The sequence below is a fragment of the Aethalodelphis obliquidens genome, unplaced genomic scaffold (assembly GCF_003676395.1).
Source record: "Aethalodelphis obliquidens isolate GAN/ISIS:26980383/991018 unplaced genomic scaffold, ASM367639v1 scaffold21, whole genome shotgun sequence".
NCBI classification, from domain to species: Eukaryota; Metazoa; Chordata; class Mammalia; order Artiodactyla; family Delphinidae; genus Aethalodelphis; species Aethalodelphis obliquidens.
This window is the reverse complement of record NW_020837965.1, coordinates 23,322,635-23,349,205: the sequence shown is the minus strand read 5'-3', so window position 1 is coordinate 23,349,205 and position 26,571 is coordinate 23,322,635. Positions and strand designations below refer to the sequence as shown.

Here is a 26,571-nt window from a genome sequence, read left to right as displayed (position 1 = left end):
TCCAGCTGGTCTGGGGCCTTCCACTCCCCACCGTGGGCAGGGCAGGCCTGGTCCCCTCCCTCCACCCACCGGCTGTGCCTCTGTTAGTGCAGTGAGGTCATGTCTGCCCTTAAGGGGCAGCTGCCCTCAGGGCTCAGGGTTCTACCAGACTGTGCTCCTGCGGCTGCTTGAGATGCTTGGAGGCGAGCAAAGAACACCTCAGGCTGCACCCACACACCCACAGGGGCCACACGGATCCCAACACATACTGCGGCTGCGGGGTTTCAAAGACATGTGGGCAGGAACACACAAAGAACACGCGTGCACTGCACGCACCACAGGACAGCATTACAGATGGGCCACCCCCAGGCCACCCCCCGCGTTCCCCCCACCCTCAGACTCGGGCGCACGCACCAGGCGCGCACAGGTTGGACGGGCTCTGGACGCACAATGGATAGCCCGGCTGGCCAGACAGACGATGCTCGCCTACAGATCGGGGTTCTCGCGGCTGCACACGACGCCGGCGTCCTCCTGGTGGTCGCAGTTGTGGGAACCCAGGCCGGCGTGCGCGCACTCCAGTAGGTTGCGTTCACTGCCTGTGCAGCGCACGTCGTCCAGCAGGATGGGCAGCGTGTGGCCCTCGCCGAACTCAGCACGCTTGGTGGCCCGCACGGTGTACGCGAAGCCCAGCTGGCGGCACACGACGGCAGCGCCCTTGGTGTCCCAGGCGTCATCGCACACGGTGCCCCAACGTCCACCCGCGAACACCTCCACGCGCCCGCGGCCTGGACTCAGGCCCGGGGGCCGCACCAGGCGCACGGCGCCATTCGAGGGCTCGGGGACCGCGGTGCCCAGCCGTCCCCGCCGCCGCCCGCCGCCCCGACGGCGCCCGGGCCGCGGGGTGGGTCGTGCCGGCCGCAGGGTGGGCGCAAGTGGAGGGGTCGTGGGGCGGCTGCGGCGGGGAGCCTTGGTGGGCCGCGGGGTGCTCTCCATCCTCCGGATGAACTCTGCGCAGAGGAAGAGCCTGTGTTCGGAAGGGCCCCAGCCGCCCCAGCTCAGCCCACGCGACCCCACCCGACCCCAGCTCTTCACCCCAGAATGCAGACCCCAGGGAAAGATGTCCCGTTCTGCCCTCTACTCAGACCCTGAGGATGAGGTGCCCCAAGCGTGCTTCTCGGGTCACCCTGGCCCCACAAGGTGCCCACCTGGAGCCGAACGCCAGGTGCTTCTGCAGCCATTCTGCACACACTTGCTGGCAGCTGCTTCGCGCCTCCGCTGCTGGGCCTCTCCCCACCCCCATCCCTCCTCCCCTTCTGGGAGTCCCCTGTCTGCCAGGGGAAGGACTCTCACACTGTAAATTCCTAAGCTCAGTGGCAGGGAAGGAGTGTCTGGGAGAGCTTCTCAGAGCAAATGATGCTTTCTGGCTCCAATCTCTGGTTTAAGGGTGAGGAAGCTGAGGACGGCTGATGGGGGTGGGGTGGGGGGGAACTGCAGTGGGTGGAGGGCAGGCCAGCAGGATGGGAACCAGCCTGCCCGGGGCCCCTCTGCTCAGGTGAAGCCCTCCCCTCCAGGCTCCCAAGGCTGCTGGTCCCCCTGCCCATCACAGGGGGCGCTGGTCAGGAGCTCTCTAGGTGCGGGGCTGTGGTCCACACTGACCCCGCCCACTGACCCCTCCACGGGGACCTGGACTCATTAGGTGTCGGGGAGCTGTAGTGGGTGATTCCCTTTGTCCCTGCAGGACGTGGCCCTCACGCTTGGCCCAGGTCAGCCATAGGGCTAAACGTCACTCCACGTCAGACACTCTGCCAGGTACTGCCTCCCTCAGGGGAGGTGGAAACCCCAAACTGCTCAGTTACTATGGGCAGGGATCCCGGGGCCACCGGCCCATCTCACTTGGAAACCCACTGAGACAGGGGCTGAGAAAGGGCCCGGATACAAGACCAGGTGCAGGCCGGGGCCAGAACATGAGCCAGACGCTCCCCCAACCTGCACCCTGGCCCCCACTCCACCCGCAGGGAAGGACTTCCAGCTCCCAGGGCTCCTGCTTCTCCTGCTTCCTTCACTGCCTAGGCTGCCCTTCCCCGGCCTCTGCAATGCACTTTCCTCTCCATCCAGGCTCAACCCTCAGCCTCCAGGACCTTCCCAACCCGCCCCCTCCACCCCCAGCTCTGCACTGCTCTGGGTCCCCATGGTGCCCAGCACAACTTCTGTCACAGGGCCTGGGACACTAAATGACCCCTCTGTTTGCCCCAGCCAGGACTGGGCCTCGTCTGACTTCTTCTGTGGCCCCAGCATCCAGCACACAGCGGGTAACTAACAGAAATGCAGAAACTGCTGAATGAGTGAATGGAAAACTCTGCCAAGGCCCCAAACCAACTGCAGCTGGAAGTGAATTCCCCAAACAGCCAGCTTCCCCAGCCTTCCTCTTCCTGGTGGGGCACCCCTTCCTCAGGGCCGGGTACCCCACCCACCCACCCAACCTCCCCCTCTTCCTGCTCCCCACCCCAGTCTGCCAGCTGGAGACCTGCTGGGTACACTCAGCTCACTGAAGTATTTCCTTTGGCCCACGGGGCGGTTTTGAAAATTGTGACCTAGTTGCCAATATTTTCAAATCGGGAGATTGTGTAATGACAACCCGAGAAGGCAGGGACCATAACTGCTCACTCAGCATTATAGCCCCAGTATGAAGCGCATGTACGTGGTGGGTGGATGGATGGATGGATGGTCTGCTTGTCCTGAGAACTGGAAGATCTGACAACACTGGGGCACTCTCTGTTCCCACCTAGCTTGGACCCAGTGGAACAGCCCTCTGCTCGGGCCATACCCTCTTCAGATGGCCCCAGATCCCATGGGTGGTCACCGTGGCTTTGGTGGCCCTCGGCCCATGAGGATTTGTACCCCTCTCTCCCCACCAAGCTCGTCAAAACAGAACCTTCGCATAGCAGACCCAGCCCAAACGCTCCCCTAGGCGCCCTTGCACCTAGAATAACTCATTCCAATCTTGAGATACACCCTCTTTCTCTGTCCCTCCCAAGAACTCTGAGTGAACTTTGCCTTGGACCAGCTACTTCTCCCTTTGCCATGCTCGTTGTGAGGCCTGCAGCCCCTTGGAGCCTCCCACCGTGGCCTGGGACTGGCAGACACTGCATGAGTGGAAGGAGGTTTAAGCAGCTCCCCCCACTCCTAGTAGCTCCTGTGCACGGGGCCCAGTGCTGGGCATGGGGGCCAAGGAAGGGCATCCACATCCGGAAGAGGGGCAGCGGGTGTGGGCTGCAGGAACTCCCGCCGTGTCCCCACCTTGGCGGACACTTACTTTCTTTGGGCACGAAGTGGACGAGGCGGCCCCGGACCTTCACGTGGGCGGCTTGGATCTGACACTTGCCGGGTGGTGCCCGTCTGCAGACACACAAGAGGTCATGAGCCGCACCCTGGGAGCCCGCCCCGAGCATGTCCCCCCCGACATCACCTGCCCCCTGCAGCCAGGAAGGAAGGGAAAGGGCCGGTGTGCATTCAGGCCTGGGCACGTGTGCGTGGTAACAACAGTGGCCACTGACGGAGCAGTGACCCTGCTGGTCCACGCCTCCCAGACCCCGAGAGTCCAACCCCAGGACAGGACCCCCCTGTAACGGCCTGCCAAGTGCCCGCTCAGCCTCTGCCTGCAGAGCAGGAGGGCCACTTCTAATTCTCAGCATGAAGTGTCCTTGGGATGTGATCAAATGTCACAGTCCTTCTCCCCAGCCTGCCGGTCCAGCTCCTGTAACTGTCACCACAGCCCCATTCCTGCACTTTACCCTGGTCCCCATTCCCCACAGCCTCTGAGGAGGGTTTCTCTCTGCCCCTCTGGTTCTGGGATTTCTGGTGATACAGAATCAAAGGGAAAGGTTAAGTCGATCTAAAGAATAAAGTGGGGAGAGAGAGAAAGCCTCGGGGCTGGCAGCAGAGCTGCGGGCTCTGGGGGCCTTGGAATGTGAGGTTGGAGAGGGCTGGGAGAGAAAAGAGCCTGAGAAGGGTTGCCAGGGCTATGAATTGGGTCTCCTTGGACATCTCTGAGGGGCACAAGTAAGGAATGGAATCCCATTTTAATGAGCTTCTGGCCGTTGATCTGTGAGTCTTTGAATGGGACCGACCCTATTCTGGGACCAACCCACGTGGGTCCAAGACTTCAATGGGTCCCAAGAGCACAAGGGGGAAGCCCAAGGGCTGAAGCAGCCACGTGACCCGGGGTGGCTTCCAGACAGCCCGGGCAAGAGAGGGAAACCTAGGAGGGACGTGGGCCATTCCCCCCAGAGGTTGAAACACAGCCCAGCTCACACCCTTCTCCAAGCTGCAGAAAGTGTGGGTTTTCCGGCTGCTTTGAACTCCACGTATTAGCCACACGCTTCAGACGGACCCAGCTGAGTTTCGTTCCTTAAGGAAATTACATAAAAATTTTTGTCTTGCCAAAGGGTAGGAGATACACCAAAAAATGCCCCAGCGTTTATGTTTGGGCGGCAACGGATGACCCCACCCTACCCCCTCTGCTTCCCATTTCTTCATTTTCCAAATGTTCTGGAACGGCGCCCCTCTTCAATATGTTGTGGATGCACAAAATTACGTGGATTCCAAAAGAGAAAAATGAAAAAAGGGATGAGAAGGGTCACGGAGGGAGAGAGGGAACGGGGGTCTAGCCTGTTGCTGGCTCCTCCCACCCACGAGACCTTGAGCAGAAATCCCTAAGCCTCGGGTTCCCTCTGTTGCGCGGGGGGCCATGAGCCCAGAAGGATGCGGCACAGACTAAAGGAAACAGTGGGTCTCCGGCAGCATCTGGCATGAATTAGGTGATATTTCCTTAGAGAAGCAGTCTTTTTTCAAAAACTGGAAATAACCGAAATGTCCAAGGGACGGATCAGGCAATCGCGGTGCAGCGACTCAACAGAAAATTACGTCGCCATCAGAAAGGAGCCTTCTGAGGGTAATGTTGCAACGTGGAAATGTTTATACAAAATAAGGATAGACCTACGAAGAAAAATGCAAAGTTTGCGTGTGCTGCTCCACAATGACATAAATCCAAAGAGGGCCGAGACCTCGGGGAGAGGAAAGGAGCAAGCGCTCATGTTTTTCTTGATAAATAGTTATGTCAGTAATTAATAGCTTTGTGCTTTCAACAGAGAAGTGTGGTCAACAAGGAATGTCTGAGAAGCTGTCACAGACTAGAGGAAGCTAACAGGACATGATGACTAAATGCAATGTGGGATTCTGTATGTGATTCCGGAGAAAAGGACACTAGGGAAAAACTAGAGACATCCTTTTGTTTTTAAAGTATGGAGTTACCTCAATTAAAAAAAAAAAGTGACAGTTAATGAATAGTAATGTACCAATATTGGTTCATTAATTGTGACAAATGTACCATGATAATGTAAGACGTTAATAATAGGGAAAACTGGGTGAGGGGTATATGGGAAACTCTGTACTATCTTTGCAACTTGTCTGTAAATCTAAAACTGTTCTAAAATTTAAAAAAAAGAATTAAAAAAAAATGTGATTGTGGGGCCCATATTTATGGGTCCCCACTGGTATCTTTGGTGCCCTCTTAGCATGAATAGAACTGGACTTTGAGGCTGGCAGATCGGTTTTGAATCCAAGATCTGCCCCTCACCAGCAGTATGAACTTAGCTAGTCACTTCCCCTCTCCAGGCCTCAGTTTTCTCATCTGAAAAATGGGCATATTAACTACAACCACCTTAAGGAGTGGTAGAGAGGGGAAATGAGGTAATGGAGGGGAGGGCTCCTGGCAGACCGTAGGAGCTGAGGCCATGATGGGCGTGGGGTGGGGGGGGACTCACCTGGAGGGGTCGATCACTTTGTAGACAACCCCACGTGCCACTGTGGCACTTGGCACGCCCGTTGACATGAAGTACAGCTCGCCTTGGACAAGAAAAGAGGCAAGAAGTGAGAACGCTGCCTGGAATACCATCCCAGCCAGCCCCACTGCCCCACCTCAGTTCTGAGGTGCACCCCAACCTCAGTGAGCCAGGAGGGGAGATGCTGCAGGTCAGTGTAACTCTCCAGTCCCCAGAACTGGAAACTGAGGCTGAGAAAGGCATCCAGATGTGCCCAGGGGCCTCTGCAGCACAGCCTCCCGGGCTGCCGGCTGCTCTGCCCGGACCCTCCCAGGCTCTGACCTCTGGACTCTTGTCTCCTCCCTGGTGACCCAGCCCCACCTCTGGTCCCTGCCTGGGTTTCATGCCCAGGATCACACACCTCTGAGCACCAACGGCGGTCCACAGCCCCGCTCCCCACTGGCTGCTTACCGATGACGCAGCCTCCTCATCCCCACGATGGGCCTGCCTCATAGGGCTGTTGTGAGGATGAAAAGAGCATAGAGGAGATGCTCCATCAGTATTAACTATTATTGCTGCTGCTATTGTCATCGTTGCCCAGGGTCCCGGTCCTGCCAAGTCCTTGGGGACACAGTCTCTCTCCACTGACCAGCAGGCACCTCCCAGGCAAGTAGCAGGGGCAGAGGAGTTCGTGCTTCGGGAGCCTCTAGTGTGAATCCCAGCCCCTGCGCTTGGCCCCACGTGAGCTCCAGCAGCTCCGGGACAGCCCCACGCAGAGCCTCTGTTTGTAGAAATGGAATTATGAGCACCTGGTGCCACGGATGCTCTTGGGGAAATTGAGCTTTCTGCTCTCTCCCACCCCCATCCTGCCCCCTGGCCCTTGTTGCCACAGGTACCCATGCCCAGGAATTAAGCTTCATTATTCTCAGCTTCCAGATGAGAAAACAGAGGCCCAGAGAGGTCAAGTGACTTGCCCAAAGTCACGCAACTGGTGAACGGTTAAGCAGGACTGGAACTCAGAAACATCTGCTAACATAGGAGACGTGGTAGCTGGGAGGCCCAGACACAGGCCACATGTGGCTCGTTATGATGGTTCAGCCATGCTAATACCTTCTGTCCTTGTAAGAGGCAATGGAGAGCCCTCCCAAGGATGGGCGTGGGGGTGGTTTCCCCAAGGAGAGGCCAATACAGACAGTGAGAAGGGAGCTTGAAGGAAAGTATGTCCCTGGTGACTGGTGCAGTCAGGGAGGGCTGCATGAGGGAGGCGTTTGAAAATCAAGGCCCAGGAAACCTGGCGAATTCTGGAAGGGGAAGACACTTGAGAGGTGACCTGTGCAACTGGCGTAGACCAGCTGTGGTGGGGAGCTGGGGGTTGGGGAGGGCAGGATGCTGAGTGGTCAATGGCCCCTGACCTCCCTCCAGGAGCACCAGCCCTGCCTTGGTGGGTGGTGGGAGTGTGGCCGGTGGGAGTGGGGCGGGGGGGGGGGGATGTGTCAAGTTGGGGGGGGGAGGAATAGGCCCACAAGGTGTGATGCCCCCTGTGGGAGGGAGCAGGGCCCCTGGCAAGCAGGCCCCTGCTGGAGAGTCCATAGGCACAGCTATGAATTTGCATGTGGCTTTGAGCCTTACTTCCCTTTCTGGGCTCCTTTCTGGAGAGAAGCCCTTGGGAGCGGCCACGGTGCCCTCCCTGGCTGTGCAGCCCTCCTTGACCCTATGCTCCAGGCGCTGGAGCAACTCGGAGCTCCCGCACATGCTGCTCCCTTAGCCTGGATGCCCTTCTCCATTGTCTGCCTTTGCCTGACCAAGCTTGTGCTTGAGGTCCTGCTCTGGGAGGCCTCCAGGGGCCAGGCTATGTCCAGTGCCCCCCACCCCACGACCAGGTAGGAAAAGTCAGCCTCAGTTTCCCCATCTGTAAAGTGACAGCATTGGCCCGGGTGCACCCCAAGGCCCCATCCAGCCTTAATCTGCGGGAAGCCCCCAACCCCGTGCATGGGCGGGGAGCCCCCATGGCACTACTAAGCCCTGCCCAGGGCCACACGACCCTCCTGGTGTCTGCGGTATGGACTGTCCCTGGAGGACACTGGGCCAGCAGAGGTCCTTGTTTTGCAATTTGCACGTGTCAGAAGATCATGCAGAGAGGCAGAGGCCAGAGGGAGCTGGGAGACGTTTGCTGGCATCAGACCCCCAGGTCTCTGTGCCTTCTGGGGCCACCTGCCCAACTCACCAACATGCTACCCCTGGGCTGTCTGTCTTTGAGGGGCCTCCTCCTGGCTGTCCATCCCTTGGTGTCACTCAGAGGGCTGAGGAAGGGCCCCCTGGGAACTGGGCTTTCCAGGCCCTCCTCTGGGTCTGGGCTCTGGAGGCGGAGGAGGGTGGGGGGAGGGCATCCCCCCCTTTCCAAAACATGTTAACTCCCTAATAACCAAAAGAAATGGCTTTCAAGGGCCCAGTGGGCTCAGGGAGGGTGGTGGGGTCTGAGGCTGCCCTTTTGAAAATTTAGACTCTGACGGGTATCGGTTCAACAAAGGCTTCCCAGACTCAGGCCTGGGGGCTCTGGGCACTGGGCCCTGCAGGGGACACCTCTCGAAAGGCCCCTGGAAAGGCGTTGCTTAGTAACCTGGCCAAGCATCCACCAGGCCCCACTGGGGGCCCCTCAGCTTTTGTCCAGGGACAATCCGGGGCCAAGGACAAAGGCGGGAGCCAGCCTCCATGGTCCTTCTTCCTCTCCCCTCCCCCTCTGCTCCTTGCATTGAAAACACAAGTGCCTGAATGGGGGACCCACTAACAGGCAAGAGAGCGGTGCCTACCACGTTCTGAAGACAACGCGGCTTCATTTATAGGCCCTGATACATTTGCCATCAGGAACCCAGGGAGCTGGAGGTCCCCAGGGAGGCACTCTTCCCCTACCTGCCTGCATTTCCACCATCACAGATCCTTTCCTGGTCCCATAACTGCCCTGGACTCTTACCTGTGGGGTCACGCTATCCCTCCTGGCAAGCCTGCCCAGGGTGAGAGTTGGGGAAAGGGAAGGACAGATAAGGAAATGGAAGCTCAGATGAGTGAGAACTGACACCGAAGCAAGGCTCAAGCCCTCTGAACACGTCACTCTCCAGCCAGAAGGTGATTTCAGGCCTGAGATGCCATCCCTCGAATCCCAGGCCAGAAGGCCCCATGGGGTGGGGCATAGTCCCAGGCATCGGTGGCCAGAAGGACCCATGGGGTGGGGCACAGTCCCAGGTATCGGCGGCCAGAAGGACCCCTGGGGTGGGGCACGGTCCCAGGCATCGGCAGCCTGGATGGAGAGCCTCAGGAGCGCTCACCGGCCTCGTCCTCCGCGAAGGAGATGATGTGTGGATAGTAGTTGTTGATGAGGCCCGGGAACGCACAGGTCTGGCCACGGCCCATGCAGATCTCGTTGTACCGCCACTGGCCTGTCCCCAGGTTCTCTCGGAGGGACATCAGACGCCTGCGAAGGAGGATGGCCTGTGGGGTCATGCTTGGCAGGGTACCCGAGGGAACCCCACCCACCAATCCATCCATCCAATCATCTATTATCCATGCAACCAGGACCATACATAACTTGCAGGGTCCAGTGCAAAGTGAGAATTCAGGGCCCCTTGTTCAAAAAGCACTAAACATTTCAAGACAGTAACAGCAGAGCATTAAACCAAGCGTGGGCACTTCTGAGACGGAGCCCCGTGTGAGCGCACAGGCCGCACATCCATGAAGCCGGACTCAGGTGCAGGCTTTACTGAACACCTGCTACGTACCAGGAGAAGCACAGGGGTGAACAAGACCAGCTTGGTTCCTGCCCCCTCAGCTCAACCCCACCTGCTGACCAGCAGGAGGCAGTCAGGAGCTGACTTCCAGTTCAGAAGCCTCCAAGGCTGGTGCCCAGGAGTTTCCACATACTCTGGAGCTGCCTCCACTTCGGAGCGTGAAATGGAGAATTTGGCATCTTCAGAAAATGTTGATCTTGTCCCCTACTCCCTTCTATGCCTGTCAATCACCTATTGATACTTTCAGGCCCTGCTCGGTCATCCCCTCCTCTGGGAAGCCCTCCTGACTGCCCCTGTGCTGGGCTTCCCCAGCACTGCTCACAGGCTCTCTGAGGCTGGACTCGAGTGGACCGAGTGTGGGTCTGTCTCCCCGACTTGGGTATGAGGTACTCGCCAACTCTGTTGCTTTGGCCCTGGCACAAAGCCTGACCCAGCAGAGGGGTTTGGGAAGTGTTGGCAAAATTCATTGAATTTCTGTGTTCAGGTGGCTTGGGCACTCCTGGGGGACGGCAGAAGGGAAAAAGGAGAATCGGGGTAAAAAAAGGGGTTTCATCTAGACCCATTTTCCAGATGAGATAACTGAGTCCCAGAGGGAGACCCTAAGCTGGGAGAAGGACCCAGCAACCAGAGGCCCAGGTCAGGGTTCTCTGTCAGCTCCAGCTGTAGATGCCCTGGCCACAAAGCCACCCTAGGTCAGCAGCCTGGAGGAGGTAAGAATTCTGCCATCCTCGGGCTTCCTTATTTCCTCTCCCAAGAGACCCAGTTCAGCTGCCCTTACGTGGAGAGGCTAGGGTGGGAATAATTAAGAACTGGTGGTCCAGTGGTTAGAATTCCACGCTTCCACTACAGGAAGCCCGGGTTCAATCCCTGGTCAGGGAACTAAGATCCTACAAGCTGCACGGTGTGGCAAAAAAACAAACACACAAACAAAAAATTCATTTCACATGAGGCTGGAAGGGTCCTCAGGTAACCAACAGATCCTTCCACCTTATTAAACAAGCAAAAAAAAAAAACCACAGAAATTGAGCACATTCTAGATTCTAAGTGCTGTATGTGTATGAACAGGTCTCAAACAACCCTAGTAAGCAGGTACTATGATCATTTTGCAGGTGAGGAAACTGAAGCACAGAGTGGCGAAGTAAACCGGCTCAAGGTCACATGGCCAGCAAGCGTGCCAGGCTTTGAACACAGGCCATCTCAGCTGTACTTTTAAACATCATGCCAGGTGTGTGACTTCCCTGGGCCTCTCTGGTCCTCAGTTTTCCCCCTCTATACAGCAGGAGAACGAGATGGTCATGAGTCTCCGTAAGCTCCCCTGGGGAGAGAGTCTGACCCACAGCAGGCTTGGGAGGTATGTTCTACCCCCTCTGAAACCTGTTTGCGGTGTGACTCATCCCAACCCCTCTCCCAGACACACACACACACCCTCTAGGGGCTCAGTGGAGGCAACACTGCCATAAAGCATGGCTCCACGGGTCCCACGGGCAGACCCCAGCTGGAGCCCCAGCTCCCCTCTCTCCAGCAGGGTGACCTCTCTGGCCTGTTGGCGCCACGGCAGGTCCTGGCTCACAGGAGCCAGATGGCCCCGGGGCTGTCAAGGGTGTTGTACATTCCCCCACCTTTCACCTCTGCAGTCCCTGCCCCCTCAGAAATGTTGTCAGGCCACTTACCCGCTCATGAAGTCTCCGAAAATGTAGAGGCCGTTCAGGTTCGGGTACTCGCAGCCCCGGTACACGTAGCCCCCAGTGACCGACTTGCCCAGTTTGTGCGGGTAGGCGAAAATCGGCAGCACATCATCTGCAGAGGCGGGAGAAGCTGGGTGAGTCTGCGGCCGGTTCCCAACAAGGCTTCTCGGGTGGTCCTGAGTCTTGCGGGGCGGGGGGGGGAGAGGAGGGAGGAGGGAGGGGAGGGGGGAGGTTCCCGAGAGGGCCCCAGACAGTCAACCAGAAAGGGTGGTGTTTCAAGTTTGTAAAGCGGGGGGAGGGCATGCGTTTGCGCGGGCAAGGAAGTCCCGGTCGGGGGCGCGGTTGGCCACGGAGGGAGGCGCGGGCGCACAGCCGTGGAGTGGGAGGCAGATCCGGGGAGACAGGTTCTCGAGGGCGCGGGGGTACGGGGCGGGGGGCGGTCACCGAGGGAGGTGTTGGCACACAGCTTGCGGTCGTAGCACTCGAAGCCCTCGCGGGCGCGCCAGCCGTAGTTGCGGCCGCGCTCCACCAGGTCCACCTCCTCGAACTTGTTCTGGCCCACGTCGCCGCAGAAGAGGCGCCCGCGGCCCGCGCCCGACGCCGGGTCGCCGCGGTCGAAGGAGCAGCGCCACATGTTGCGCACCCCGAGGGCGTAGACCTCTGGCCGCGCGGCGGGGTCGCCCACGAATGGGTTGTCAGACGGGATGCGGTAGAGCGGGCCGCGCTCGTTGCGGTTCACGTCGATGCGCAGCACCTTGCCCAGCAGCGCTGACCTGCGGGCCGGGTGAGAGAAGGAGCCGGCTCGGGGTGTCCCCGCGCCAGGGGTTCGGGCACCGCGAGGCAGGTGCGGGGATGGGTGTGCCGGGGCCCGGGGCCCACAGCCAACCCAGGTGCAAGGAAAGCCTCGGCTGTGCGGCCAGAGACCCCAGGTTCACGACCTCCTCAGCCACTTACCAGCTGGGTAACCTCATTCATTCATTCGACATTTATGGGGCACCTTACCAAGTCCCAGGCCCTGTCCTAAGTATTGGGCATACATACCATCTATTGCTTTGTTTCATCCTCACGACGAATCTTTTAGGTAGGTGGGTGCTATTGTGATCCCCTTTTTACAGACGGGGCAGCTGAGCTCAGAAAGGGCATAAAACATTCCCAGGAAATGATAGGACTGGGATCCAGCCCAGGCAGCCTGGCTGCAGAAATCCAAGCTCTTTACCACACTTTCTAATCTCCCCAGACCTTGGTGTCGTCCACTGTGATATTAGGTGGTCCCTCTCTTTCCTGCCTACTCACAGGGCTGTGCTACAGGGTGCAAATCATACCAGAAAAATTATTTCTATGTACAGCTTTCTTCCAGCACCTAGCACAGTGACTGGCACGTAGCAGGTGCTCATGAAGTGTTTGCTGAGCGAATGAATGAACACCTGCAATCAAAGTCAAGTGCCCCATACAAGAGTACAGGCCAGGGCAGGGAGACGAGAGAGAGAGCACCTCAGATCTTAGCAGGAAACGGGAGGCTGGGGTACTCGCCATCTCTCTCATACACCCCCAGTGCCATCGCAGCATGTCAGAGAGCCAAACAGGCCTCAGAAGCGGTTTAATTCACCCCACACTCCACACACACCACCCTGATCTCAAAGATGAGGGGGACAACTTGCCAGGTCCCTCAGGCAGCTCTGGACGGGAAGCAAGGCCACTCCTCGGCACCGTGCAACATCAGCTTCTGAAGCCCTTGGAGCGAGGAGACCTCAGGATGTGCCCTCCAGAGCCGCGCAGAACGGGGTGCAGCCCTAACCTCCATGCAGCCCCTGGGGGTGAGCGGCTTTTGGGTCTCATTCATTGCATAACAAAAGTGACACATGATGGAACCTGTAACATGCTTAAAGATGTACGCCCTCTTCATCTGTGATTTTTTGATGCGCTTACTTACTGCGTGGTTTTCCCCAGCTGTTAGCATTTTGGTGCACTCCCTTTGGCTTGCTTTTCAAGGCAGGACTGGCTGGTCTGCCCATTTGATGCAACTGTGTACCCCATCATTCTCACATAGCATCAGCACCCAAGCTTTTCCCTCCTCATTAAAGGTACCTCACAAGTATTCTCTTTCATGATGATAAAACGCTCTCCCCCAGTAGATGTCCCACAGTTAATCCCCTATTGCGGACTTCTAGGTTTTGCCCCAGTGGGTTCCTCTCATACGCTCCAGTCTGCTCACCACCAAGCTACAGATTACTCCCCGGAGCCCATACGCCACGCACCAAGCTTTGCTATATAAGTGGGCAAAACTCATAACAGCAAAGTAATGTTTTAAGTCCTGTCCAATTATCCACAAATCCTTAATTTCTATTTTCTCAACTTCATCTCTAAATACATCCCAAACATGAGAACGCTGCAATGATTCTTACACTGTCACATATGAAAGCACAAGTCACAAATTGGGAGCACTTTAATTACTGTAATCAACGGCATACTCGCTATTTTTACTCTCTGGGCTGAGGAAGGTTTTGTGATTTTGACTAAGAGAATGGCGGAGGCTGCCCTGAGACTCCTGGATATCCTCATCTATATGCACGAGGGGTGTGTGTGTGTGTGTAAGGAGGGGAATGGTGGCAGGCCATCTACTCAAGTCCAGAAGTGAGGAACTGAAAGCAAGACTATGCTTCAATTTCTGGGCCATCTTGGGTGACCCTTGGGGCAGAAAACCCACATGCCCATCCACACAGCCCTGCCCCAACCAGCCCACACTCCCCATTAGGTCTGAAAAACACCCTTTTCCTTCCTCTGGTTCCAGCAGGGCTGGGCAGACTTCAGAGAAAATCTGATCTTCCCAGAGGCTCTGTGATGTCACCTCTCAGGTACCCATGACAACGTGATCACCTTTATTCTTCATGACTAGATAATGATGATGATGATTATTCCCCCCATGGGGATTCTTCTTCTTCTGTAACAGATGAGAGGAAGTGACTGGGTTCCCCAGCTAGCTAGCTGCAGACTGAGCTGGGGTCCAAAGCCCTTTCTACTACCCTACACTTCGTGGCTGAGGAAGTAACTCCCCCTCCAGGATAGTATGTAAACTAGGCGTATGTAAAACAACCCACCAGCCAACCAAATCAGAACATACTTGTTTTGGGCATTTCCAAACTTTCCAAAGGGGTCTCCAGCCATCCCGCCATCTCCAGTAAAGATGTAGAGGTACCCATCATCCCCAAAGAGCAGCTGGCCCCCATTATGGTTCGAGGCTGGTTCTTCGATCTCCAGGATTATCCTAAAAGAAGATAAGCACCCCGCCCCCCCAAAAAAAACCTCAGCCAAAACACAAAACAAGATCACAGCAATAAAACCTCCTGTCTCCTGGATGCCGTTTCATAGTTGGAAAGACTTTTCATATCCTTTATAGCAGGTGATTTTTATAAGGATCTGGCAGGCTGGGCAGGAGGAATAATTCACGCCATTGTGCCAATGAGAACCGAGAGGCTCAGAGAGGTTGAGCAACTTGCCCAAGGTCACACAGCCTGTAGATAGCAGAGCTGGGACTAGAACTCAGGACTTCTAGTTCTGGTCTAGCGCTTTTTCCACTCTCCCCACAGCTAGCACCTGCCCTGTTAGGATCAAGCAAAGCTGTTGACCCAATCACTGGCACAACTGGTTTCTTCGTCATCACGGCTACCCACACGCCAGCCACTTACGCTGAGCACTTCTGACACACTCTCTCATTGATCACGTGCCGTAGCTTCTAAGGAGGTGGGCTGGATGGTGTGGGTTGTGCTCAGTCACACTCATTCCTCAGCAACCTCCTTTCCTGCCAGGGCGGAACCTTCCGCCATACTGCCAGCCAGCTGGCTTCTGGTTAGGGGCTTGCCAACGGAGGATGGAAGGCAAGGAGAAGGGAGGGGCCACATTTCCCTGGTTTCTGGTGCTGCCTCCAGAAGGGGTGGTTGCAGGAAGGGCAAGAGTGGCTGGCAAATAGGGACTCCTGGGTTTCCACCCAGACATCTGGGTACCAGGAGGGGCAAAACTCAGAAGCACAAAGATGCTTTTGCCTTTTGTTCCTCTAGCTTCTCACAGGAACTCATCTTTAGGTAACCTGACCATCCCCTTTTCCTTCTCCATCCCTCCCAATCCCTTTGTAGTCAACTCCTTGTTCTAAATTCCCTCTGATCGAAATGCTTAGGCTGGTTTAGGTGTTCCAGGATTGGTGACTGACTTGCCAAGCCCTTATTAATACAGATGAGAAACCCGAGATACAGAAATGTCAAGCAACTTGAACCCAGGACTTTGGACCTTCAGAGCCAAGACCAGAAGCCTTTCTATTGTGAGGCCAACACACACGACTTGGTAAGTCATACACAACCCCAAACTCCAGGTCCTCCATGGAAAGGACAGCTCAGACTGTCGGTCATCCATCTCCCATTGGGGTCTCAGCCCTGAGAAGAGAGACTGACAGCTGACTCAGGCAAGGATGGTCACTCCCTCCTGGCTCTGCCCTGAGCCAGCTGTGACTACTTCTGCCCCTGCAAGAGTCAATTTCTTGGCTTGTACGTGTGAGGTCCCCATAGAGCCTTTGCTGAACCCTAACTCTGCAATATATTCATCTGTTTATTTTGTGTTCCATCTTCAGTCTTCATCAGGAATCAATATTTAAAAGTCACCATTGAAGACACATCCACTCTGTCCCTCTCTCTCCCCTCTGTGAGATCCATGTGATAAACTTGGCCTCTCTTGGAGAACTGGTTGTGCAGCCTCATATAAGGTAATGAGAATTATGTTTTCTCCTTTTGCCCAGGCTGCCGGGAAGCTCACAGGCAAAATCTACATTAGACCTCACATTAGCCAGCATATTTAACTCCTTCTTTTTATAAGTTCAATGTCAAGAGTTTACAATTTTATTGAATGCATCATGTGCTATTATTTGTCTATTTGCCCTCAGATCAGTCCTGGTCCTCCCCTTACATGCTCCTCTACTTCAGGGGGCCAGCTCCTGAAAACTACATTTCCCATGCTCCTCCGCTATGTGGCCTCCAGCTAGGTTCAGCCAGTGGAAGGCATTGGCCAGAGACTGGAGGGCGGAGAGTGGGGAGTAAGAGGTGGAGAGGCAGCAGTATTTCTCTCTCTCTCTCTCTGTTTCAGGCAGTGTCTTGGCAGTCCCTGACTCCAGCTGGCTTCAGCTCCCCCCACCCAGGTCCACCATGGTTCTAGCTTCCACCAAGTGGCCCCAGCTCAGGGGCTCCAGTAACCCCACTTCTCACAGCCCAAGAGACGGAGGCAGCTCCTTCCAGTTGGTAAACCCAGAGTTGCCTCCCTTCTTCTCCAGGTTGCTCTTTCATCATTTCCAACACCCGAGGAACTAATTCCCAGTATCAAATTCTGCCTATTTGAGTTACCTGGTACAGGATTTATTTTCCCATTGGAGACAGATTATGCATGCCCTTCTTGCCAGGCTAGGTCAAACCTGTTTTGAAAACAGTTGGGGCATAACTAATACCCAGAGAGCAGGCTGGGTGTTGAGAGGAGCAGAGGCCTGGAGGCAAGGAACAGATAAAGCTGTTGGGGGAGGGTGGGGAGGAGAGCAATCTGCCTGGGGGGCAGAAGGTCCAGGTGAGGAATAGGAGGTGGGGCCAGGTGAGACTGGGGCCTTGGGGCCATAGTGCCCTGGTAGGAGCAGTGGGTTGGGCCTGGGAGGCAGGCAGACAGACCAGGGTTCCAGCTCTGACACTTCCTAGCTGTGTGACCTAACAGTCCCATCACCTCTCTGAGCCTCCACTTCTTGTAAAATGGGGCTGTATGAGAACCAAATGAAAGGCACCATCTAAAGTACCTGATCCAGGAGTTGGACATGAGCCGGTGATGTCTGTTTGGCAACTACCCCTCCCCTGACCCCAGAACAGGGGGTTCGGCCCCCTCACCAAGGGTGACATTCAAAATATTTCACAACTCCTGGGGGGCACAACTCCAACTGGCCATGTGTGGTCACGCCAGGGCTCATCCATGCTCGCAGCCCCGCCCCTCCCGCCTGGGCTCCCGGGGAACCACCTCTCCGAGTCGTGGTCCACAGCGTTCATGTCATCCTCTGAGACCCTGAACTCGCTGATGCGTATCCACTCGTGGAAGCCCACACCCACTGAGTAGTAGACGTAGAGCTTGCCATTGTGCCGGAAGCGGGGGTGGAAGGCGAGGCCCAGGAAGCCCCGCTCGTCGCCCTCCCAGGGCGAGGTGAGCACGGCCCGGCTGATGTTCAGGAAGGGCTTCTCCAGCCGCGAGCGGTCAGGCAGGTAGACCCACACCAGCCCCAGCTGTTCGGCCACGAAGAAGCGGTGGGAGCCGTCCTGGGCATGGACCATGGCCACGGGGTTGCGCAGCCCATTGGCCACCTCCTCCAGACATAGCTGCAGGCAGCCCATGGCGTCGGCCACCACACGGCCCAGGTTGGAGTTGAGGTTCTCATTGACCAGCAGGTACGGGAAGCAGTAGTCCGTGTCGTCCAGGGACAGGTAGCGGCAGAACTTGGCACGGTTGCCCTCCAGCGTCCAGAGCTCGCGGTCGGGCGACAGGTGGCGGAAGAGGCCCCGGCACGACTGCCACAGGTCCAGGCAGTAGTCCTCGCAGAGCCCGGGCACGGTCCTCAGGGGCGTGGACGGATCCTCTGCGTCGTAGAGGTGGGCCGCATACGGCGAGCATTCCTGCACAGACAGGGACGGCTCAGGGATGCTCTGGGGTGGTCTTAGCAGCTACGTGACCTCGGGCAGGTCATCCCATCTCCTAGAACCTCAGTCTGCTGATCTGTAAAATGGGAGGACGCCATCTGTCCATTACCACCAACTGTCTTAACCACAGCAGCAGCTACACAGGGCCTGTATCTCCTCGCCTTCATTCCTTCTCTCTCACCTGATGCTTCTGTTAGAATAACCACACTATTACTACTACTACTAACATTAGCATCAGGAGCTAATCTTAAGGACCTACTGTGTGCCAGAAAGGATCTGAGGCCTTTTTATACACTTTCTCTTTTAATATGCTGCCTCTGCCCTATGCCTCCGTGATTCACTCCACTTTTTAAATTTTTAAAATTAATTAACTTTTTTGGCCATGCCATATGGCACGCAGGATATTAGTTCCCCGACCAGGGATCGAACCTGCATCTCTTGCATTGGAAGCATGGACTCTTAACCACTGGACCACCAGGGAATTCCCTCACTTCACTTTTTTTAGATCCCTACTCAAGGGGCACCTCCAGGAAGTCTTCCCTGACCACCCAGCCATCAGCTCCATTCCCTCCTGGCCTCTGACTCGGCTTAAAAAACAAAGAACAAAATCTTAACATTCCCTGATATTATTATAAAATCAGTGTGTTTACGTGTTTATTGTCTGTCTTCCTCAGAACCTGAATTCCACGAGGGCAGAAATGTTGCCTGTCTTGGGCACTGCCGTATTCCAGAGCCTGAGACCATGTCCAGCACATAGGAGGCCCACAGTGAATACCTAGGGGTTGTGCTGAGCACTGACCCACTCTGACCAGCCCTTAACAGGGAATAAGGGCTCCTCCCTCCATTATTCATTTAATCATCACAAGGGCCCATGAAGGGGGGCTTCCCTGGTGGCGCAGTGGTTAAGAATCCTCCTGCCAATGCAGGACACATGGGTTCGATCCCTGGTCCAGGAAGATCCCACACGCTGCGGAGCAACGAAGCCCGTGCGCCACAACTACCGAGCCTGCGCTCTAGAGCCCGCGAGCCACAGCTACTGAGGTCCGCGCGCCTAGAGTCGGAGCTCTGCAACAAGAGAAGCCACTGCCATGAGAAGCCCACGCGCCGCAACGAAGAGTAGCCCCTGCTCGGCATAACTAGAGAAAGCCACGCGCAGCAACAAAGACCCAGTGTAGCCAAAAATAAATAATAAATTAATTAATTAATTTAAAAAAAAAGAGCCCATGAGGGTGAGAGTGCTACAGATGGGGAGACCCAGGTGTGGGCCCCCCAGTGTCACCCAGCGCCATCGGTCAACATGGAGGATCTGGGTTTGGTCTCAGGCCAACCTCATCCTCCCAGCACCGGGGAGGCTGGTGCATGTGCACGTGTGAGTGCGTTGATTACGCACATGCCCACATGTCCCCCTGACCACCGGGACCCCCTTCCTCCATCCCTTAGTCACCTTGGGCTCAGCCCCTCCCAGGCAGGGCCCTGGGGCTGTCCTCTGCTGCCAGAGCTGTTGTTCTGTGACACAAATGAATCAGGAACCCCCCCACCCCCGGGCACCTCTTCAGACCTTCTTGACCTCACTGGTCCTGGGGTCTAACGTCACAGGGCAAAACCCAGCAGCCGTGGCTCACCCCTCACCTCCCACCGAGGGCATCCCCATTGATGAGACGCTTGGGACCCCACTCATCTCCCACGTGGGCCCCATCCGGAATGTGGGGGAGTTAATGCCTGATGTGACAGACCTTTGGCCCCTGGGAAAAGGGAGCTGACAGATAACCTGCTCCGCCTTCCTCCCCCCACCCCCCACCCCAGGACAGTCCTGATTCACAGTTTGTGTGGTTTTCTTGGAACCCCAGTCTTGCCAATTCAAGCATCCGTCACGTTTGGCAGCAGCCGACTCGCAACTGCATTCTCGACTGGCTCTCCCTCTGCCCCTTGCCACGTCTGCTTACAGCGTCCTCTCACCATAATAAGGGAAAGAGCCATGAGCTTTGCCCCGGGTTCTGCTTTCTGGCAACCCAGGCAGTGGCAACAAATGTGACCAGGCCTCTCCCAGCTTCAGGCTCCAGTGCCCACCACCTGAGAGCTGAGAGCCCCCCAGAGCAGAGGCCTCAGCACCCCAGGCTCTCTGAGGGACTCCCTCAGCTAGAGCCTCGGACCTGAGCATATGTAACTGTTATGAGTCTGGTACCCGCCGCCCACCCCCTGCGTGAGCTCACCAGGCCAAAGCCCGGTCTGACTCAAGCCTGGGCCCCCGAGGCATCAGGGGATGCTCTTCCCACAGCAGGGGAGGCGCAGACAGGCACACGCTCCGCCCTCACAGGCAGGGCCAGGCTGGGTTCCAACAGGAGGCCCTCAGGGGCAGAGGGTGGCAGGCTGCCCTCCTGACCGTGTTCTCAGGCTCCTGGCCAGGGGCCGTACCCTCCCTTTACACGACTGGGGCTTTTAGTCACACCACGGCCTGTCCTCCTGGCCCAACTACTGCTACTGTGGGGCTGAGGGCCACTTGGTGACGTGCTTGTGTTTCTGGTCAGTACTGCCCAGGCCCAGACAGGGAAAGCGTTTCCACATGTTCCGGACGGCCAGGCCCTGGCCTCTGTGCAGTGCCGCCTCTCCCACGGTTCCCCTGGGGCCTCTTGTGAGTGCAGCTAGCAGCCGTGGCCGGACCAGGGAGGGTCTGCGTGTGCGCACGCCTCATTTAGTCATTGCGAGGTAGGGTCATTGTGATTTCTACTGTATAGATGAGAACCTGAGGCTTCAAGAAGGCCAGGTGCCAAAAAGCGGCCAAGCCGAGGCTCAGCCCCAGGCCTCACGATGCCCAGACCGGGGCTTTTCTCAGATTACTCAGCAGAGTTTCATTCAACAAGCGTTTACTGGGCACCGACTCTGTGCCAGGCACTGTCCTCGGCTCCAGAGACACAGTGGGGAGCAAAACAGACTTCTGAAAGCCAATCTGAAAGCCTCCACTCATCCAAACCCCACCCAGAACTAGAGATGGAGCAGGGAGGGCCTCCGGGGAGCCAGGCTGGAATTTCAGCATCCATGCGTCAAACCCACTGGGTCCGGCCAAACCTTACTCATGACCCATGCACTCTTACTTACACACAATACAAACCTGGTGCCCAGGCCTGAGTAGTCCAGAGCAGGAAATGACAAGGGGGTGCAGCGGTCGCTGCTCGCAAGGAGTTCAGTCGGCAACTAGCCTCACGGTGGTCAGTGAGGGGGAGGCAGCAGAAAACCCATGGAAAACCAACCCAGTATCACATTGCTTAGCTGTCTGGGCCTTTCAGCACAGGGGCAAACAGCCTGCCCACATTATTGCCCCGAGGTTGCCAATGTGCCGTCACTGACACTCATGACCCATGGTCCTGAGTCCCAAAGGCTTCTTATGTCCACCGTCTACTCTTGAGGTGGACCAAGTCTATTTTTTTTTGGTTCCACCATGCAGCTTGTGGGATCTGAGTTCCCCGACGAGGGATTGAACCCGGGCCCTCAGCAGTGAAAATGCTGAGTCCTATCACTGGACCGCCAGGGAATTCCCCAGGAAGACTGAGTCTTTGTACACAATATTCTCTTATAGGACGTTCCCTCCTCGCCCACTTCTGCATCTGGCAAACTCCTATTCATGACTCAAAGCGCAACTCAACAGTCTTCCCTTACACCTCTATTCTCTCAGGGCCCTGATCCCCCAGCCCTTGTGGATGCTCCTACAGCTCTCTGTCCGTATCTCAGACACAACACTCACCAAACTGTAATTCTGTAGCTTGCAGTGTGAGTGCTCCACTTCTGCTGTCAGCTCCCCACTGCTCAGCTGGTCTGCTTGACTAGGACTTAGTTACCTCTTTGTGTGTCCACCCCATAGGCTGTGAGACCATCCAGGGCAGGGACCCCAGGGCCCAGCACATGGTGGGGCTTCAAGAAGGCAGGCAAAGTGATTAAAAGAGGGGTTTTGGAGTCAGAGCACACTGGAGACTGAGTTTACCATTCCCTGAGTGACCTTGGGCAATTTCCTTAACCTCTCTGTGCCTATGTCTTCATCTATAAAAGGGGAAAAAATTCCAACCTCATATAATCATTGGGAGGAATAAACTGAAATGATGCATGTGTTTGTTGAAATAATGCTCAGACAATACGGACTATCAAGAGGCAACTCAGTGTCCCCTCCTCCAGGAAGGCTTCCCTGACTTTTTCAGGGTAAGTGTGGCTTTTCTCACTATGGCTCCACAGTCACCCTTGGGAAGGCTTTTGGCCATTCTGGTAAGTGTCTGTGTGTCTGTCTCCTGAAATGAACAAGGGAACTTTTGAGACTGAGCTTGCTACTGGCCAACTGCCTCTGGGCCCAGCACCCAGCATAGGGCCAACTCCTAATAGGCTCCGAGGAAATGTCTGCCCAGTACCTGAGCCTGCAGAGCATGTTTTGCACAGACTTCTATCAGAAACCATGCTTTGATGATTTTAGGTACTTAAAGAGGCCATCTCAGTTACATGGGAAGTTCGCTATGTGGGCTAGCTCCCATCAATCTGGGACCTGAGCTGCCATGTGTCACAAGTTGTCTCTTCTCCTCCTGATGACATAGGCATCAGCTGGACGAGGGCAAAGCCCCAAGAAAGGGTCTGAAGGGGCCAGGAGGGACTACTGGCCTCTGGCTAAGGAGCCATCCTGGGCATCTAGAGGAGTTGTGGGTGCCAGATAGGGGCAGGTTCGGGGGGGGACTTGGGCGTAGGCATGGTTTCATGGTCTCTCTCCCCATCTGGAGTCCAAGCAGATGTGGATCCCTGAATGCCGTCATTGACTGAAACTTGTAAATAAAGTACCTTGGCCACCTTCCCTCGTGGAAATCAGGAGGTGCTGAATCCAGACGCAGCCTTGGCTTGCAGAGAATACCATCCCCCATCTAGCATTCTCCTTCCCTCCCTCCCACGAGGTCCTGGCAGGGAAACTGTGATCCAGCCTCGGGTGTACTCTCCAAGCTTGCTCCAGACATGAGGTCACTCCCAGAGATGCCTGGGGTGAGATGCTAGTGGCCCTTCTACCGCTGCTTGCTCAAGGCCAGGCCGTACTGGGAAGGTTCCCAAGGAGAGAGGGAGCCTCCTGCCAGGGGAGGGGTAGCAGGCCTGAGCCTTCCCTTCTCCCTCCTCAGACTTGCACACCTTTGGGCCCTGCTGAGCCTGGCACATAGTAAATGCTCAATTAAAAAAAGGGGGGTGGATGCACGTACTCTGCTATGTGACCAGGGTGGGAAGACCAGAAGATCTGCCCCAGGAGTCCCCAGGCAGGTGAGCTAGGGGGACACCTGACCAGACCATTCCGGCTCCCCTGAGATGCACAGTGTAGGTGCTCAGCAAACTCCGCCAAAGGACAGCTGCCCACCCCCTTGCATTCTGGAGCTCCCCAGGGTCTGTCCCCTTGTCTGCTCCCAGCCCCCCCTTATTTCTTACCCGGATGGCTCATTCACATGGCAACAACTGTGGTCCAAGTGCCACCACTGAGTTGTGTGACCACCAAGCAAGTCCCTGCCACTCTGGGTGTTCCCTGAATCAGCCTGTAGGCCCCACTCAGTCCCTGCTCAGGGCAGGGCAACCAGTGGGGACCAAGGAAGCACTAGAGAAACCCAGGCAGAATCGTCCACTGAGCCCCGAGTATGTGTCATTTAGTCTTCATGGCAACCCTGTTGGGGAAGCTAGGGTCGCCCCTGTTGTAAACACGATGCAACTGAAGTGCAGTGATGACCTGCCCAGGGTCGCAAAGCCAGGAAGTGGCAGAGCCAGGATCGAACCCTAGTATGTCTGGATCTAAGCCAGCCCTCTCGCTCCTCCCATCAGCGCCTGCCCCTGCCAGCTGAAGGCTACGACTCTGTGCTGTGTGGGCAGGACCCCTCCACCCATGGGTCCTCCCACTGTCCAGCTGTGGGGCCAGGGCCAGCCTTAGGACTTCTCAGCCTCCACCCATTGCCGGCCAGGGCTTCTGCTCAGGCGCTCCGGAATCAGGAAAACGAACAGCTAAGGCACAGTCTGGTGCGAGCAGAAGCGGGAACTCAGCCCCCACAGGGGCAGAGGGGTTTCACCAAAGGGATCTCACTGGGGTAGTCTTGGAGGATGAGAGTGCCTATGCCTACGCCGGGTGGGAGTGCCATCCCGGGAAAAGGGCACAGCACAAACCAAGGTATGGTCTGGAATCACCTGGGACATCTCAGCACCGGGGGTCACCCAGGATCGAGCACCAGCGCACGTCAGGATCCCGGTGTACTGAGGGGCTGTCAGACAGCTCCTCCAGGTTGCGGGAAGGGCCCTCACTGGGAGAAGTGTGCCCCCAAACCCTGCGACAAACCCAAGTCCAGCGCTTTGACCATGCCCTCTGCAGGGGTCTGCGGCTCCCATCTCCCCGGGGGGCAGCGCAGGGGAGCCCCGAGCAGGACAGAGGCTTCCCACCCTGGTACTCCAACAAGGGCAGGGCTCTCCAGGGCCGCGGCACTGGGGGTCTTTAGGCGGTGCCAGGGCAGAAGAGCCCCCCAAACTCTGAGAGAGTGATGACCTCATCAGGAGGGGAAACCGAGGCCCAGATAAAGCCCAAGTCACAAAGCTAATGATGGCAAAGCCCAGAGCCATCCCAGGATGCCCGAATCTCTGCCCCGTGCCCAGTTTACTCCTGCGGGGGTGGGGGTGGGGGCTCGGGTTACAAAGCCCGCCGCCCACCCTTGATCTTGTCCCAGTGGGGTTGCCAGAGCCGACCTCCCATCTAGGAACTAGGCCCCTGGCGCGCGCCCCGCGCGCCCGCTCACCTGGCACAGCAGGTCAAGCGCGTAGCCGGCGCACTCGGCCCAAATCGCGGCGTCCACGCGCGCCGCCAGGGCCCCGAAGCGCCGGGCCAGCGCCGCGTCGTGCTCGGGAGCGCAGCAGCCGAAGGCCGAGTACTGCGCGCAGAAGCGCAGCGGCTGCGGGGGCCGGAAGGGCGGCCTGAAGTCCAGGCACTGCGGGTGCGCCGCGGCGCCGAGCGCCCGCAGCGCCAGCAGCGCAAGCAGCCTCCAGACCCCGGTCCCGGCCCCGGCCCGCCGGCCCGCCATGCCGCCGCCCCGCTCCGCCCCGGCCCGGCCCGGCCCGCGGAGGAAGAGGCGGAGGGAGGGCACCCCCGGCCCAGTGCGGCCCACGAGTAGCCGCCGGCCGCGCCCTGAGCGCCCGCCCCTCGCCCCGCCAGCACCCTCCCGGGGCGCCCGCCCCGCAGGGCCTGGGGTTTGGAGACCTCCCCTGCTAGGAGGTCACCTCTGGTCGGGGACGTCCCGGCGGGACTGAAGGAAGAGGGGCGCGGTGCAAAACTCGGAACTCGGCGCAACCTCTGTTCCCGCCGTTGGGGCAGCCCCTTCCTCCTGGACCTGGAGTCTTTCCAGTTACAATGGCAGTGACCCGGCCTCCTGGGGCCTGGGTGTGGACTGTGTTTCCCGTTGCCGTCTGGGACGCAGCTGGCCCCCACCCCCGGCGCTTTTTAGCGCAGGACGTGCAGGAGCCCCCAGCCAGAGGTTTGGACCCCTGGATTCCCGGTCCTACCTCTGACTGGGCCAGGGGAGGAACACGATGGAGCCAGTGGTTGGGAGTGCTCACAGAATCACTTAAAAATGGGACTGCAGCCTGTAAAGGGCTGGTGGTGTTGCCCTGACACTCACAAGAAGTGAAACCTCGGCCCAGGGTGGGGGGGGGAGGATGGGGCAGACTCTAGAATCCAGCCTTGGCCCCCACCCCAGGCTTCTTCCCTTTCTGCCCTCCTGGGTCAGCAGATTCCCTGACAGCCTGGGACTGCAGGCCGGCCCTCCCCACCCCCCACCCCCCGCCCACTCCTGTGTACCTCCTGGGTGGGCATCCAGTCCATCCTCCAGCTCCTGCCCCAGCTTCTGCCCTGTATCATGCACCTGGGTTATGGAACCAGCTTCCCCAGCAGCCCCAGGCCTCTCCTCCCTCCCCATCACCACCACTCCACAGAACCAGAGAGGTTTTTCTGAAAAGCAAATACCATGGGGTCCTTCCCCTGCTGAACCAGGTCTGAGGCCTCTCGGAGCCCAGGGCAGTGGTTTGCACACTCTTTGGAGCAAGCCAGCCCCCTAAAAATGGACCTCTGAGGCCCAGAGATTGTTACGGCCCCTACAAAACTCTAATTCAAGAAATTCTGGGATCACTCTTTGAGCAACCCTGGTGTACAACACACAGAGCAGGCCGGGACTCAGCCTCAGCTCCTGCTGCTCAGACAGGACCCCCTATATGCACGCGCACGTGCACACACACACGCCCCCCCCTCCCCAGAATCTCATGGCACCAAACCGCCCCCCACCCCTGGGCACTTTCCCAAGTGGACCTCGGCACTTGCTCCTCCCAGGAATGCCTTTCTCCATCTTCTCTGTCTGGCAAACTCCTACTTAGCCTTCATGGCCCCAACTCACAAACCCAGCCTGGGCAGGTCTCTTTGGGCTGCCCTGGGGAAGGGGATCTGTGTCTTTGTGCCACCCCTCATGGCAGGACTGGGGGTGGATTCGATTCTGCAGGGCTGTGAGCTCCCTGAGTTCTGTGGCTTAGGCCCAAACAGGTGCCGTGTATGAGCCAGAGAGTACACAGAAGATCAAACATCTCTAAGTATTTA

At 57.3% G+C, this 26,571-nt stretch overlaps 1 protein-coding gene across 2 annotated transcripts; it reads right to left on the bottom strand.

The window, feature by feature from the left end:
• Nucleotides 1-378: 378 nt before the first annotated feature.
• On the bottom strand, nt 379-25,272 carry HHIPL1 (HHIP like 1). Of its 2 annotated transcripts, XM_027120552.1 has the most exons (9): nt 24,731-25,272; nt 17,290-17,936; nt 14,381-14,524; nt 11,707-12,035; nt 11,248-11,374; nt 9,119-9,264; nt 5,802-5,883; nt 3,293-3,375; nt 379-986 (listed from the first exon to the last, which is right to left on the bottom strand). In XM_027120552.1, the coding sequence occupies exons 1-9, from the start codon at nt 25,010-25,012 to the stop codon at nt 466-468; spliced, it is 2,361 nt and encodes a 786-aa protein (XP_026976353.1). In that variant the 5' UTR covers nt 25,013-25,272; the 3' UTR covers nt 379-465. The 2 variants fall into 2 exon arrangements, with proteins under 2 accessions (XP_026976353.1, XP_026976354.1); XM_027120553.1 differs by lacking the exons at nt 379-986; nt 3,293-3,375 and adding an exon at nt 3,405-4,386.
• Between the last annotated feature and the right edge of the window lie 1,299 nt (nt 25,273-26,571).

Excerpts from the sequence above, each read along its gene's own strand:
- HHIPL1 (XM_027120552.1), bottom strand. The coding sequence starts at position 25,012 with ATGGCGGGCCGGCGGGCCGGGGCCGGGACCGGGGTCTGGAGGCTGCTT. Across the intron at positions 5,884-9,118 it reads CTTCGCGGAGGACGAGGCCG|GCGAGCTGTACTTCATGTCA; the intron begins GTGAGCGCTCCT and ends TTCTTGTCCAAG. Across the intron at positions 987-3,292 it reads CCACTTCGTGCCCAAAGAAA|AGTTCATCCGGAGGATGGAG; the intron begins GTAAGTGTCCGC and ends TCCTCTGCGCAG.